Source organism: Chiloscyllium plagiosum, chromosome 27, assembly GCF_004010195.1.
Source record: "Chiloscyllium plagiosum isolate BGI_BamShark_2017 chromosome 27, ASM401019v2, whole genome shotgun sequence".
Classification (NCBI taxonomy): Eukaryota; Metazoa; Chordata; class Chondrichthyes; order Orectolobiformes; family Hemiscylliidae; genus Chiloscyllium; species Chiloscyllium plagiosum.
The window spans coordinates 20,816,507-20,831,666 of record NC_057736.1 but is presented as its reverse complement, the minus strand read 5'-3'; the positions used below and the strand labels follow the sequence as shown (position 1 = coordinate 20,831,666).

The 15,160-nt window shown below is 39.4% G+C and overlaps 1 protein-coding gene across 3 annotated transcripts in view; it reads right to left on the bottom strand.

Moving 5' to 3' along the window:
* Window positions 1-1,460: 1,460 nt before the first annotated feature.
* The window catches only part of LOC122563629 (amine sulfotransferase-like), a 45,668-nt gene continuing 31,968 nt past the window's right edge, over window positions 1,461-15,160 (bottom strand). For all 3 annotated transcript variants that reach the window (XM_043717612.1, XM_043717611.1, XM_043717613.1), the window contains exons 6-7: window positions 11,960-12,137; window positions 1,461-5,579 (exon numbers count right to left, since the gene is read on the bottom strand). In XM_043717612.1, coding sequence (XP_043573547.1) covers window positions 5,464-5,579; window positions 11,960-12,137 — 294 coding nt within the window. In that variant the 3' untranslated portion in view covers window positions 1,461-5,463. The remainder of the gene's footprint in view (window positions 5,580-11,959; window positions 12,138-15,160) is intronic.

Below are 15,160 nucleotides of genomic sequence, written 5' to 3'. Positions count from 1 at the left end.
TTCCTCAGTGTGTTGTTTATCCTATTGGTGAGCTGTGGGGTGGGGTCAAACTCCCTCTTTTGGTAGGTGTTGTTGGTATCTGCAAGTAGTTGTGCTTTTTGGATGTAATCAGATTTATCTAGGATGACCGTCATTCTGTCTTTATCTGCTGGTAGTATGATTATGTGCTTATCGTTTCTTAGTGATTTCAGTGCTTCCCTCTCCTTGGTGTTGAGGTTATGTGTTTGTCTTTTCCTTATTATCACAGGTACGACAGTTTGCCTCACTGTTTGTTGTGTCTCATCTGTCAGTCCATTGTTCCTGAGTGTGCATTCTACTGCTGCTAGGAAGTCTGCTGTCTTGGCGTCCCTGTGGTTGTAGTTGAGCCCCTTGGCCAGTATTGTTCTTTCCGTGTCTGTGAGCTGTCTGTGGGAGAGGTTTTTAACCCAGGTGTGTGTTATAACCCAGCTGAAACTGACAACCGGAAGCGGCAGGGACAGACCACTATAAACACCGGAGGAAACATCAAAGAAGCGCTTCGCAGGAGGCTCCCAAGCACTGATGATGTCACCTAGCCAAGGGACGAAACGTTTGCAACAAAAACTTCCAGCTCGGCGAACAGAACCACAGCAACGAGCACCCGAACTACAAATCTTCGTACAAACTTTGAATTTGCTACTTGTTTTAAGCAGGTATAAAGTGTATATTCCCGGAGAGGTTAAACCACTTAGTTTTAAACAAAACAGAATTTATTTACAAGATTACCGAATAAAATAAAAACAAAAGAGAACAGCATACCCAATAACTTAACCTATCTAAAAAACCCAACAGATTATCCTAACTTAATGATGCTATTCCAAATGCTTGCAACAATCCCCATAAACACCTCTTGGCACAAAAGCAAAAATCAAACACAGGATCTGACAGGAGAGAGGTCAGAGAGAGGAAAGGTCAGCATGGACCTGCTTCTCTTGGATCCAGTAGCTTCACAACTGACTGCATGCTTTCAGTGAACAGCCAGATGGCTAAAAACCAAACCAAACCAGAGAAAAGTTGAGCTGGGAGAAACAGCCACTCCCCTTTCATTGTACAAGCATTTTTTTTAAAACTTGCAAGCCTTTTCTCTGAAGCAGTATCTGTTAGTTATAATCAAGCTGTCCCTAAAACCCTTCAAATCTAGACTTTTTGGAATCACTGCTTTTACGGCCTCTCTAAAAAAAGCCAAAGACAGCATAACCTTGTTAAAAGAGCAGCATCACCACACTTCAATATCCTAGCTATCTTTGCTAATAACTTCAGAAATCCATAGACGCGTACTTCAAGGTCCCTTTGTTTCTCTGTACTCCCTAGCGAGCTATCACTGACTGGGTAAATCGTTTCCTTACTGGACCTCCCAAAACGCATCACTTCACACTTTTAAATTATATCTGTCATTGCTCTGCCCAATTTACCAGCTGATCAATATCAAACCATTCCCCTCAGTATCAACAACTCCACCAATTTTCGTGTCACCTGCAAATTTATTAATTCTATCTTCTACATTCACATCCAAGTCATTAATATATGTAACAGATAGAAAGAGTCCCAGCACCAAAACCTGTGTCACCACCAGTCACAGGCTTCCAATCACAAAAGCTACAATCTGCCACCACCATTTGCCTCTTATTTGCATGCCAGCTTTGGATCCAGTTTATCAACTTGCCTTGGATCCCATGGGATCTTACCTTTTGAGTCAGTCTTCCATGTGGGGCCTTGTCAAAGGCCTTACTTAAATCCATGTAAATGACATCAACTGCACATTTATCAATATACTTTGTCATCTTTTCAACATTAAAACAAACTAATCAAACAGGATCTTCCTTCAACAAATTTGTGCTACTATCCCTGATAAGGACCTGCCTTTTGAAGTGTTGATTAAGCCTGACCCTCAGAATTTTTCTCAATCATTGCCACACCACTTACATCAGAGTAACTGGTCTGAAATTATCTAGCTTAGCCCTGCTGTCCTTCTTGAACAAAGGAACCACATTGGCTAACCTCAAACCATCTGGCACTTTGCTGGCCAAAGGTGAAGTATTAAATATCTCCATGAGGGCCTCAGCAATCTCCTCCCTTTCCTCCTTTGGCATCCTGAGATACATCTCACTGGGTCCTGGGGAACTATGCATCCAATATGCCCACTCCTTATTAATCTTAACATGGTCAAAAACTCACCATCCCAGCTGAAATCTCTAGCTATGTCTTTCGTCTTTATGAATACAGATGAGAAATATTCAACTCACCCACATCTTCTGTCTCCATGCATAGATTGCCCCTTTGGTCTCTAATCATCCCAACTCTTTCCCTGGTAATACTCTTGCACTTAATATACTTATAAAAAGTTTTCCTTAATCCTACCTGACAAAGATGGGCTCATGGACCCTTTGCCCTCCTAATTTATTTTTTAAGCACCTCACATCCTGCACTACTCCTGAAGGGCATCCCCTGTTTTTATTGCTCTGTACCTAATACATGTTTCCTTCTTTTTCTTTATCAAACTCTCAATATCCCTTGATATTCAAGGTTCCCTGGACTTGCTGCCCTTGTCCTTTAATCTTTGAGGAACACACTGGCCGTGAACTCTTATTATACAATTTCTAAGACTCCCACTTTTCACATAGACATACCTGCTAATAGCTTTTCCCAGTCTACATTTGCCAGATCCTGTCTAGGAATATTGAAATTGGCCTTCCTTCAATTTAGATGCTTAAATTCTGAACTATCCTTATCTCTTTTCATAAAGACTTTGAAACTTTCTGAGTTTTGGTCACTATCCCCTAAATGTTGGCCCACTGACACTTCACCACTTCACCGGATTCATTCCCTAGGGTTAGGTCTAGCACTGCCCCATCTCTAGTCGAACTGTCTACATGCACTTTAAAAATTCCATCCCGTCTAATCGTTTCACACTAAGGCGATCTGAGTTAACAGTCGCAAAGTTGAAATCCCCTCCTATCATCTTTTTCCTCACATGCTTTGCTGTGATTTGCCAAGGTATCTACTCTTTTATCTTGCACTGTCTGTTGGGAAGCCTGCAGTATCATCCCAGCAAAGTAAACATCCCTTTTTTTATTTCTAAACTCTATCCTGATGGCCTCATTTTAAGAGTCTTCAAAGATATCCACCATATTTACAGCACCAATGGTCTCTTTTATCAACAATGTAACGTCCCACCTCTCTTACATCCGCCACTATCGCACCTGAAGACAAAAAGGGAACCAATGGATCAGACACATGTGAATGGCACAGCTGTGAATGCAGGTAAGGTGCTTCATGGGAGTGAGGAGGCAGCATGGAGCAGATGAAGAGTTAATGCTGTGGGAAGATGAAGGGGATAAGGAAAGATATTGCATGCAACACAGTGATGTCAGGACAGAAGCCTTGGTGTAAGGTGATTGCAGTAGCAGAGACAGAGTGAGTGTAAGATAGCAGAGCAGATTATGTACATATCCTGGCATCATGGAGGTGGTCAGTGACCTTCTTTCAGCACTGCTGCCCAGTGCAGTAAACCCTGGAAAGGGCACAGACCTAGGAGGCATCTTCTGATCAGGTAGACAGCAAGCATTAACACAGCCTCTTGAGTCTGTACTCTGGGTAGAGGACAGCTTTCCTGTCCACTACTCCAAAATCAATATTCACTTAGCTTGCAATGAACCAAAAAATCACTAATGCCTGGGTCTTTAACTGTGGGAATTATCCATAATTTACCTGTAAATGGGGTCAACCTATACCTTGGGAAGGATGGAGTAGGGCAAAGATAGCAGCTTCCCTATTAGTTCCAAAGAGACCGAGTGAGGATAATTGGTTTGCTACTTCATTCACATACACAAGCACCCTGGAAATTAGGGTGGCAGGAGAGGACAGTTTAGTAAATCCAAAAGGTATTAAAATCAGTTCACACAAGTTACAACTGCCATGAGGTCAGTGCCTTCTAATAGTTTCCTTGTTCAGCTGAGCCTAGCAGTTTTCCTTCTTGTTGGCTTCTTTCCAGGCAGCAACTTGAAACAGAGGTGAAAGGTCAGAGGTAGGCTACCAATTCAGCCTAGTATCCTAGTCTCCCCTGGTACTCAAACAGTTACTGAAGCCAGAAGTCAAAACTATAAGCATAAGCAATTCAACAAGTGGAAATTCTACTCTGTACTAACTACAGAAAAGGTTAAATGCAATAACCAGGGTAGATTCTCCACGCATTGGAGACATACCTAGCACAAATATGGTTTTGGTTACTGGAGGGCCCCAGCAATGATTACTGTGGTTTTCCACGTGTTACAAGCTGAAAATAGCTCTCCTATACCTACTCTTGTCTTCTATTAGTTAGCTAAACCTCTATCCATGCTAATATAGTAACCCCAACAACATGGACTCTCTTAAGTAGCCTAACATATCCGGTACCATTTCAACGCTTTTCAAAATCCAAAAATATTACATCTACTGGCTTTCCTTTTCTCAATTCTGCTTGTTACCCCTTCCAAGAATTATATTAAATTAGTCAGGCATGATTTTCCCTTCATGAAGTCACAATGACTGTGCTTGATTATATTATGCTATGTTGCTCAACATCAAATTACAATTGCTGTACTAGCATGTCAATTTTTTATGGTTTGTGTACAGACATGCAGGCCTCGCTGAAAACCACCAAATTTCCAGTCTTTAAAATGGAGAAAATGATTTCTCTTTTTTCCTACCAAAGTGGATGATTCCCACATTCTGCTAGTTCTGATCTTGCTTATTAATGCTCTTATTCACATCGCAGCCTCACGTCTCCCTCACACCTTAGTTTCCCAATTATCTAAGGTTTCTTGGGATATCGAGATATATTATAACGGACAGCATATATGTTATTCTCACTGATTGTAAGCAGAGATGCCAACAGTGACACTCGCAATACCATGCTTGCTACAGCTCCTGAGCTTCAAAAAAACCCATTTATCCTGTGTTTTCTGTTTCTTAACGAATTCTCAATCCACGTTAACATGCTACCACCAACCATATTGAGGGTTTGGCACCTTATAGAGTGTTTTGAAAATCCACTTACACTCCATCCGCTGGTTTCCCCTCATCGATGTTTCTAATTAAACCTGAAAAAACTTCAAATTGAATTGCCAAGCTAGATTTCTATTTCATGAATCAATGTGAACTCCAACCAATAAACTATGATTATCCGAGTGCTTGTTCCTACATTCAGAATAATAGATTCCAGTAATTTTCTTACGGCATCTGGATGAGTATATGAATAGGAAGGGTTTAGACGGATATGGGTTAAAAATTGGTAAATAAGACTAGATTAATTTAGAATATCTGTCAGCATGGACAAGTTGGACCGAAGGGTCTTTTTCCATGCTGTACGTGATTTTGAGCTGTCCATAATTCCCCATATTCTTGTCCCTCATTTCTTTCTTACAAGGTTGAGCTAGCTGGACATTTCTAAAATCTTCCAATTACTGCTTATTTGAGGTCATAGTCAAACTTCAGAGGCAACCCCGCCATCCTCTCCTGGTAGATGGAATCAAACCACTCATTCTGAGCCACAAGAAAGTGATTCTTCCAGTCTCCAACAATCCCTAGAAAAATGCCAGATTTAAACATTAAATATAAATTACAATACATATAAACATCAATAAGAGTTTACAACAAAAACAACCCTTGATGACAGCATAAATCCACTGGGTTTTTACTCAACAACTAAAGGATTACAACTCCATAGTTCTCTCTAAAACTTCCCTGGACACAAAGTTACTTTTTTAAAATAAATGACACACAGAAAATAGTCTCCATTAAGATTTTGTTTCAAACATGTCCATATTATAATTTTCATAATCTGTAAATATATGCTTTGCTAACACTTCTCTATACTTGGAAGAGGAAATTATATTTTCAGAAATGTTATATATTACAATGTGATGTTACACATATACAACAGAACAAAAATTACATAAATTTACATTCATTCTTGATACAAAATGCATACATTTTCTTACCATTTCAATCTCTGAACTATTTCAGTTTCATTACAATTATGATAGTGCATCAACTACATTACCTCCTCCTTATCAACTACCTACATTATCAACTACAATATGAACATTTTTATTACAAATGTTGAATTAACAAGTTCTGACAAAATAATCCAGTATTTTGAACTTTAAATTTCTTTACAAAGGCAACAAGATTATGGTCAGCATCAATGTGTTTCTTTGTGGTTATGATGGACGTTAACTTTGAAATGTTTCAGAGCCAGCAATAATCCCAGAATTTCCATTCCTACTGTAGAGCACTTCTATTGATACTGATAAAAAGTACTCTACTGACTTCTATATTCGCAAGTCATCATCTTGAAATATGTCCATATCACTCCAAAGTCACTGGATCAATTGTCACTAACAGAGCTAGTGAAGTCAGGGAATCCAGTTGGCTTCATTCATTTGGATTATCTTCAGCTTCTCAACAGCTATTTGACATTATTACTTTGCCTGTATTGTGCTGAAGTTTGGCACAAATTTCTGATAAAAAGTTACATACCCCAAAATCTCATGACTTTCCCACTTAGTTTTAGGAACAGGGAGTTCTGTCCTTTACTTTCACTATTCTTGGCAACATTTGACCTTGCTCCACTGTGCCTCCGAGGAAAGTTCATCTTGTTTTCATAAATTCACATTTAACAAAGTTTATTTCCAAGTCAGCTAACTGTAACTAAATAAGGTTTCCAATTGTGCTACATGTTCTTTGCAAGTTTATTTGCATATTAATACATCATCTAAGGAAACTACATAATTAGCTACACTGAAGACCATTTGGTTCATTAGTTTTTTGAAATGTAACAAGAGAGCTGTTAAACCCAAGCAACATGATTCGACACTGACACACTGATTTCGTGCAACAAAAGCTGATATTGCTAACTCTTGATAGTCATTTCTAGTATCCCTTCAATCTCAGAAACAAATGAGGCACTGCCACCCCTATCCATACAAATTTTTAACTGAGAAATCTGATACAAATCTGTTTTTGTTACTGCATTTACTTTTCTGTAATCTATGCAGAATCTAATTAATGCTTCATGTTGAGGAACTCACACTCCTGGTAAACTCCAACTGCAATGGACAAGTTCAATTAAGTGATTTTCTAACAAGTACTAAATCTCTATTTCACTTGAGCTTGTTTACCAGGTTTAACAAGGATGTTGTTTTATTGGTGCCAATTTCCCCTACAATCCACATTATGTTCGGCTAAAGATGAACATCCAGGTGTATCTCTACACATTACCGTAAATTCCATTAGTACTTTGACAAGATCTTTCAAGTTTATGACAAGTTTACAGAACTGCATTTCGTCCTTATAAATACCTGGCTAGGAAAAATATTGATCAATGCTCGGGTTTTCCATATTCCTACTTGTCCCGCCATGAGTATTTTATATGCAATATTTCTTTAGGACATTTGGATGGTACCACTATCTGATTAATAACTGTCCACTCTCTATCAGCATATCTGAGAGGATTCACCACTTGCTCTCAAGTCTGGTTTTAGCATAATAACACTCTGGAAATCCTTCAACCTCAGTTTCAACATGAGCTGATTGTGCTAACTTACTTAACTCTAGTGAGGCTTAACAAGCAGATCCAAAGATGGCTTACAAAACATTTATTGTTAATTTTTCAAAATTCATCAATCTTTCAACCTCTCAGTTATTCCAACATCTGTTTCTGGTATAACTTTGACCTCTGATGAACTCAGGTTGTGATTACTCTGGCCACGACAGACAGTGGAAAAATTCCTGTAATTGTTCCACTTCTTGATTCTCACTTGGACTCTGCAATTCAAGGCAAAGTTACCATCTATGCTCCAATTAAATCATTTCCTCGCAGCAAGTCAATCTCATCCATGGGTAATTTAGTAAAAATTCTGTCATTATTCTGAATATTACGTCATAATCTAAGTGCTTTTTGTACAAACGAAGGGGCATATATTCTCCACCTGTTCATTTATTACATTTGGATGTCAATGCACATTTGGAGGAAATATATCTTTCTCAAAAGAAAGAGATTTTGCTATTTCCTATATCTCTTAATATAGTTACGGGTTAACATATCATTTGAGAAAAAGGGTTACTTTCCTTTGGACGAGAAATCCTTCCTACTTCTCATTTACCTTATTAATCTCTGAGTAATGTTTTAGTCTCACAGTCGTAGTTAAAGCTGTGGTGATTTCCATCTAAGCTCCTTTCTTGAACTCACTCTTACAAATATCCAAGTAAATCCTGAAGACTTCCCATGCAAATTACAGTATTCAGAATGAATGGTGTACACTCTGGCCTTTGATTCTTACTTTTACCCTTAATATCCTCCTTTTCAGTTAATGAAAAATTCCTGAGACACTTTCATATTTCCTTTCTTTTAGCTTCTTTTCTCTCTCCCACCTACTATCCTTCTTAGGTTTATGGGACTGACAAAAAAAGAGAATTTACTTTCATAGATCAACTCATAATCCTCGTCATCCATCTCTGCTGTTTTTCTAGCTGTTGCAACCTTCTGGTCTTTAACATGAATCCTAATTATTCAAGTTAGTGAATTGTTAAATTCACCTAAGAGAATAATAACTCAGAGCTTCATACAATATCTAAATAAAAATTACCCTGTCACCCATTCAAATTCAATACATTCCTCTCTCCAGACTGTTTCCTTAACTCTCAAACTTTTTGCCTGACTGTTTCAGGAACAACACAGATCCAAAATAGCCTTAACTACTGCATCATAATCTATCAAAATCTGTTGTGACAGCAGACATCATATGCTCTACCCCAGCAGTGTCCAATGTTCGTTCAACCACTTTTCGAACAATATGACGATTTCTTCCACATCAGTACAACCTGTACAAATTTCAACCTTTCCATACTAGACTTTATATTATGCCTAAATCTTCCTCATCAGAATCTTTCTCTGCATCTGAGGTCTTTTTTGTTTAAAACTGAAGCCTTCTAATTTTGTGTTCATTTCAATTTTCTCTTTTTATTCCATCATGTCTGTTAAAGTTCCACTTCCAGCCTCATAGAAGCCCTCTTTTACCCTATCTCAAGATCCTTTTCGTTTTGTTGATGTGATTTAAGTTCTAATTCTCCTTGATGTTTTGATTCCCATTTCCACATCAAGCCACTTTAATGATAACTGAATGCTTACCAACTCAAGTGACTCACCATCTGGTGTACCTTTATGCTCTTAATTATTGCTGCATTCTTAGCTTTTAAAGAATTGTGCACCCTCGACCTCTGTGGAGTTATTTCAGATTCTAATTATTAACATAACTGAATCGTGATTATTAATACATCACAATACTGAGTTTTGAGGCAAGATGATCCTGATTATTGAAAAAAAAACAGATTCTCTACATTAAGAAACACTTGTCCTTTCACGGGCTTGTTTTTGCAGCAGCAGTCAGATGTCAGAAAGTAGTCCATTAGAAGAAAAAAGAAATAGAAATGTCCACCTTTAAGTCCCTCACAAACATATTAGCCTTTAATTAACTTAATTAAAACTTGTAAGGGATGTCTCCTCCAACTTTAAAATAAAATTAGGTGCCACAGATGGTTTTTTTGAAAGATGAGAAACCTGGCATTTGTCCCTTTATTCTTTACCAATTGATGTTATTCCAAATTCAATTTCACTTGTCTCCAGAAGATCCCACACCAAACCCTAAACTTTGAAGCCACTCTGACAGAAGGAGTGCACTGGATGTCAAGCACTGCTCCATGAAACACAATAAAAATGTAAATATCTAAGATCAAAATGATCAGTTCGTTTCCTCTTTATTACTGTTATTTAGAACAAAAGTGTCTTTCACTAGGCTTTTCAATAACTTTAAAAAAACCAGTTATTACACACAAACTGTTTTTCTTGATTCATGGGACATGCTAGGCCCATCCCTAGTTATCTTCAAAAAGTGGTGGTGGATGACTTCTTGAACTGCTGAAATTCTTCAAGCAAGTGCAAAGTTCATTTACCTAAGCTACTATGTGAATTAAACTGTATTCCCCTGAATGGCAGACACAGACACACCGGAGTTCATTCAGAGCATCTTCAGCTGCATTGACAATGACCTTCTCTCCATCATAAGATCCGAAGTGTGGATATTTGCCAGTAATTGCACAATATTCTGCACCATTCACAACTTCAGATGCTGAAGCAGTCCAAGTTCAAATGCAATAAGCTAGACAATATCCAGGATTAGGCTGAAAAGTGATAAGTAATATTCACACCATACAAAGACCAGGCAATGACCATGTCCAAATAAGAGAGAATTCAACCATCATCCCTTGACATTCAAAGGGATCACAATCATTGAATCCTACCCGATCAACATCCTGCGACTTACCACTGACCAGAAATTGAACTGGATTCAGTGGCTAAAACAGCAGGTCAGAGCTAGGAATATTGCAGCAAATAATTTAACTCCCAACTGTCCACCATGTGCAAGGCACGAGTCAGGAGAGTGATTAATTACTCCAAACTTGCCTAGATTAGTGCTGCTCCAAAAACACTAATCCAAGACAAAGCAGATCGCTTGATTGACATGAAATTCATTAACATTCAGTCACTCCGGCACCAACGTTGTGCAGTGTGTACGAGCAACAAGATGCATTGCAGAAACTTACCAAGGCTTCTTAGTGTGCATCTTCCAAACTGACAAACACTTCCATCTGGAAGGAGCAGAGGAACATACACATGGGAACAACATCTGCAAGTACCCCTCCAAATCACTAGCCATCCTGACTTGGAAATACATGTAACTGGGTCAAAATCCTGGAATTCCCTCCCCAACAGTACTGTAGGTATACCTATAGCACAAGAACAGCAGTAGTTCAAGACGACAAATCACCACCACCTTCTCAAGGACAATGACGGACAGGCAATAAATGCTGGCCCAGCAATGCCCATGTCCCATGAGTGAATAAAAAAGTTATAGACAGACAGGACAAAGATGAATGTGACTCTGCAGAGCTAATACAGAGAAAGGAAAAGGTTTAGGCAAAAATCAGGGAGACAGCCTGTAGATAAAGGGACACATTCAGATTTCTCATAATTTCTTTGAATTTCTGTCAATTCAGCTGAAAAAAGTAAGGAGACTTTATCAGATCTTTTTGAAACTATTTCACTGGGAGAGTCATGATGCTTTCAGATCCAACTTCTGACCCTCAACTGAGAGAAGGTCTTGCTTGTCCTTACAAACTCCTCCATTAACAGTTGACTTCTACCCAAATGTGTATTGAAGATAACACCAATTAGGTCAATCCAGAGGCTGTCGTTAAGCCATCAAGTTTTTTCAGGTTTGCTCAGCACTTGAAGCAATAAAATTCCACTCTTGCATTTCTGTTGAACCTTTGCTAGCCACTGCTTTCCAAAGTCACTTTTTTTTTGCTAAGAACAAATATACTGTAGTACCTTTTAACCTTTCAGTTCCAAGCAATCACATGATAAATCCTTTGCAACCCAGTAATGTACAAATGTATCCATATCCCAATTCTTGTAATCCACACATATACAATTTCCCAACAAGGATAATTCCAAACCTGGTTCAGAAACACAAACAGGAAATGCATCTTATAAAAGCATGAGCTAGTGAATGCGTTTAAATCCTTGGACTGAATGCCAGCAATGATCTCCTTGGGACCAACTGCACTGCGGGCAGTACTGGATTATGGAATTATCCCCAGAGATTACAAATCAAGATCCAATGTACAATGATTCCTGCATCATGAGCATTCCAAAGTAATATTGTACTATTTTCTGGTTAATCATCAAAGTTTGATGCAATAGGCTTCGATGTTGTAAATATATCCACCATTTCAATTTAAACACTTTATTTAAGAAATGGAACAGAACCACTCTTTAGAACAAACTTAAAACTGATTTGTATTGCCTTAGTTCGTTTCTGTAATCAATAACATAACTCACCTGTTCTAAAGAAATGGCCAATGTCATGATTGAAATGCTTCAACGCAGCTCGGTAGTTTGTTGCAGGGTTTGTTTTCATATATGCAAAGGTGCAATGATCCACAATTGACTCCAAGATTTTTCCATCCAGCATTTTATTAAGAAACGATACAACTTTTACTATCACGCTTCTGATATCCTTTAACAAATTAAAATACTGTTATTCAATTATAAATCTGATGTATAGCTTCTGTAAAATGTCTTAACAGAGGGAAAATGCTGGTTAGACAAAGTATAAACTCATCCATTACCAAATGCCAGGTCCGCGCTGAGGCCAAGAATTCAGGACGAGAAGAGAGAAAAGCATACATAGATTAAAGAAAGAAAAAGACAAGAGAAAAAAAGCTGAAGCATAATACTCCACCGTCTTCATGGATGAATTGGAAGTGATTGTGGGTTTGAAAGGTGCTGTAGAAGGAGCCTCTTTGAATTTCTGCACTCTCTGTAAATGGTACATACTGTTGCTGAGCACTGGTGATGGAATGAATGTCTGTGGATACATGCCAATCAAGCAAGATGTTTTGCCCTGAATAGTGTTAAGCTTCTCGAGTGTTGTTGGACCTGCACTCATTCAGGTAAATGGCTCTGGACAGCTTAAATTCTGTCAGTGGTCAGTGCAGGTGATTACAGGAAAAGATATGGAGCAGTTTTTTAAGCTCTTCGTAGCTGACAAGTTGGGGACTGGAGCAATGGCTGCCCAATGCATTTGGGAATTAGGGCTCAGAAGGATCTGTTATGAGCAGCTGTCAGCTCAGATAAACTGAACTGCAGTCATCTTCTCAGTAAAACTGAGAGTTGGGTCAGAGACTGGTTGTGTGCAGTAGTTATCTACTTGGAACTGTAAGAGAGCACGGTTAATCCCAGCGTTTAGATGAAGATATCCAGCCAGTTGAATGCAGGAAGATAACATATCTGGAGAAGAACTGGAGTAAAGGCAAACAGTTTCTGGGCAGCTACTGTAGGAAATCAAAGACTATTTCCTTGAAGAAGTAAAACTGAAATCTCTCAGGAGGATGACAGTTAAAAGGATTATGTGATTAACAACAGTTACCGACGTCTATGTGGGTGATGAAGAAATTTATCAGACTGCCTATTAGTTAATGTGCATTTTGTGGTGTGTGAGAATCAATAGGCAAACTAGTCAAATTTACCTCATTTTAGTTCTGGATATTAAGAGTCATAGGTAGTATTGCCTATTAGGCTTTGTTAACTCTTTCACAGTAAATGTCCTTCTTTTGCTTAAAACCCTGGAATCTCTGGTTTTATTAAAGACCTGCATTTTAAATTTTGTCTACTTTACGACAAAGGTTAGTGTACCCTAATCAGTTTGTAACACTGGAATATAGGTCTACATGATTCTTATTATCATAAAGATGGATTTGTGAAGCAAAGGATCGTTAACAATATCTACTCTCAGGGTTTTCTATCTCTGAATCAAACAGGTGAGGCTACAATAATCAGACATTGAGAGTACAACGATACAGGCATGGCCAATTCACCTGACCTGCACATCTTTGGATTGTGGGAGGAAACCCACGCAGACATGGGGAGAATGTGCAAACTCCACACAGACAGTGCGGGAATCGAACCCAGGACCCTGGCGCTGTGAGGCAGCAGTGCTAACCACTGAGCCACCATGCTGTCCAGGGTAGAAGCTTAGAGCGAGAACAAACAGAGTTGTTATCTCTAGTTTGTTACCCATGGCATGTGCTGCAACATGACCTCATGACTCTGAACATTACCTACACTGTCAGGAATCTCTCCTGCACAGATTGGACAAAAACTGTGAGAAATAGGGAGAGAGAGCAGTTGAACACAAGACTACAGGGATGGTGCAAGAAGGAGGGATTCAGATACTTGGATAATTGGGGCTCATTCAGGGGTAGGTGGGACCTCTTCAAATGGGGATGGTCTACACCTGAACCAGAGGAGTACCAATATCCTGGGGGAGAAATTTGCTAATGCTTTCTGGAAGGGTTTAAACTAATTCAGTAAAGGGATGGGAGCATGAATTATAGCTCCAGTGTACAGGAGATTGAGAGTAATGAGGTCGTGAATATGATTTTAAGGTTGCAAGAGTAAGATGTTTGAAGTGTGTCTACTTCAATGGCAGGAGCATCCGGAATAAGGTGGGTGAACTTGCAGCATGGGTTGGTACCTGGGACTTCAATGCTGTGGTCATTTCAAAGACATGGACAGAGAAGGGGCAGAAATGGTTGTTGCAGGATCCAAGGTTTAGATGTTTCAGTAAGATCAGGGAAGTGGTAAAAGAGGGGAGAAGCCAGGAGGCGTGATATTGTTAGTCAAGGGCAGTATTACGATGGCAGAAAGGATGTTTGAGGAGTCTTCTACTGAGGTAATATGGACTGAGGTTAGAAACAGGAAAGGAGAGGTCACCCTGTTGGGAGTTTTCTAACCGCCTCCGAATAGTTCCTGATATGTAGAGGAAAGGATTGCAAAGATGATTCTGGACAGGAGTGAAAGTAACAGGGCAGTTGTTATGGGAACTTTAACTTTCCAAATATTGACTGGAAACATTATAATTCGAGTTATTTAGATGGGTCAGTTTTTGTCCAATCTGTGCAGGAGAGTTTCCTGACAGTGTAGGTAGTGTTCAGAGTCATGAGGTCATGTTGCAGCTGTACAAGACTCTGGTGCGGCCGCACTTGCAGACAGTTCTCATTGCCACAATATAGGAAGGATATGGAAGCACTGGAAAGGGTAAAGAGGATAGAAACTAGGATGTTGCCTGGTATGGAGGGAAGGTCTTATAAGGAAAGGCTGAGGGACTTGGGGCTGTTTTCATTTGAGAGAAGATGATTAAGAGGTGACATAATAGACGCACACAAGACGATCAGATAATTAGATAGGGTGGACAATGAGAGCTGAAAATGTGTTGCTGGAAAAGCGCAGCAGGTCAGGCAGCATCCAAGGAGCAGGAGAATCAACATTTCGGGCATAAGCCCTTCTTCAGGAATGAGGAAAGAGTGTCCAGCAGGTTAAGATAAAAGGTAGGGAGGAGGGACTTGGGGGAGGAGCGTTGGAAATGCGATAGGTGGAAGGAGGTCAAGGTGAGGCTGGAGTGGGGTGGGGGCGGAGAGGTCAGGAAGAAGATCGCAGGTTAGGAAGGCGGTGCTGAGTTCGAGGGATTTGACTGAGACA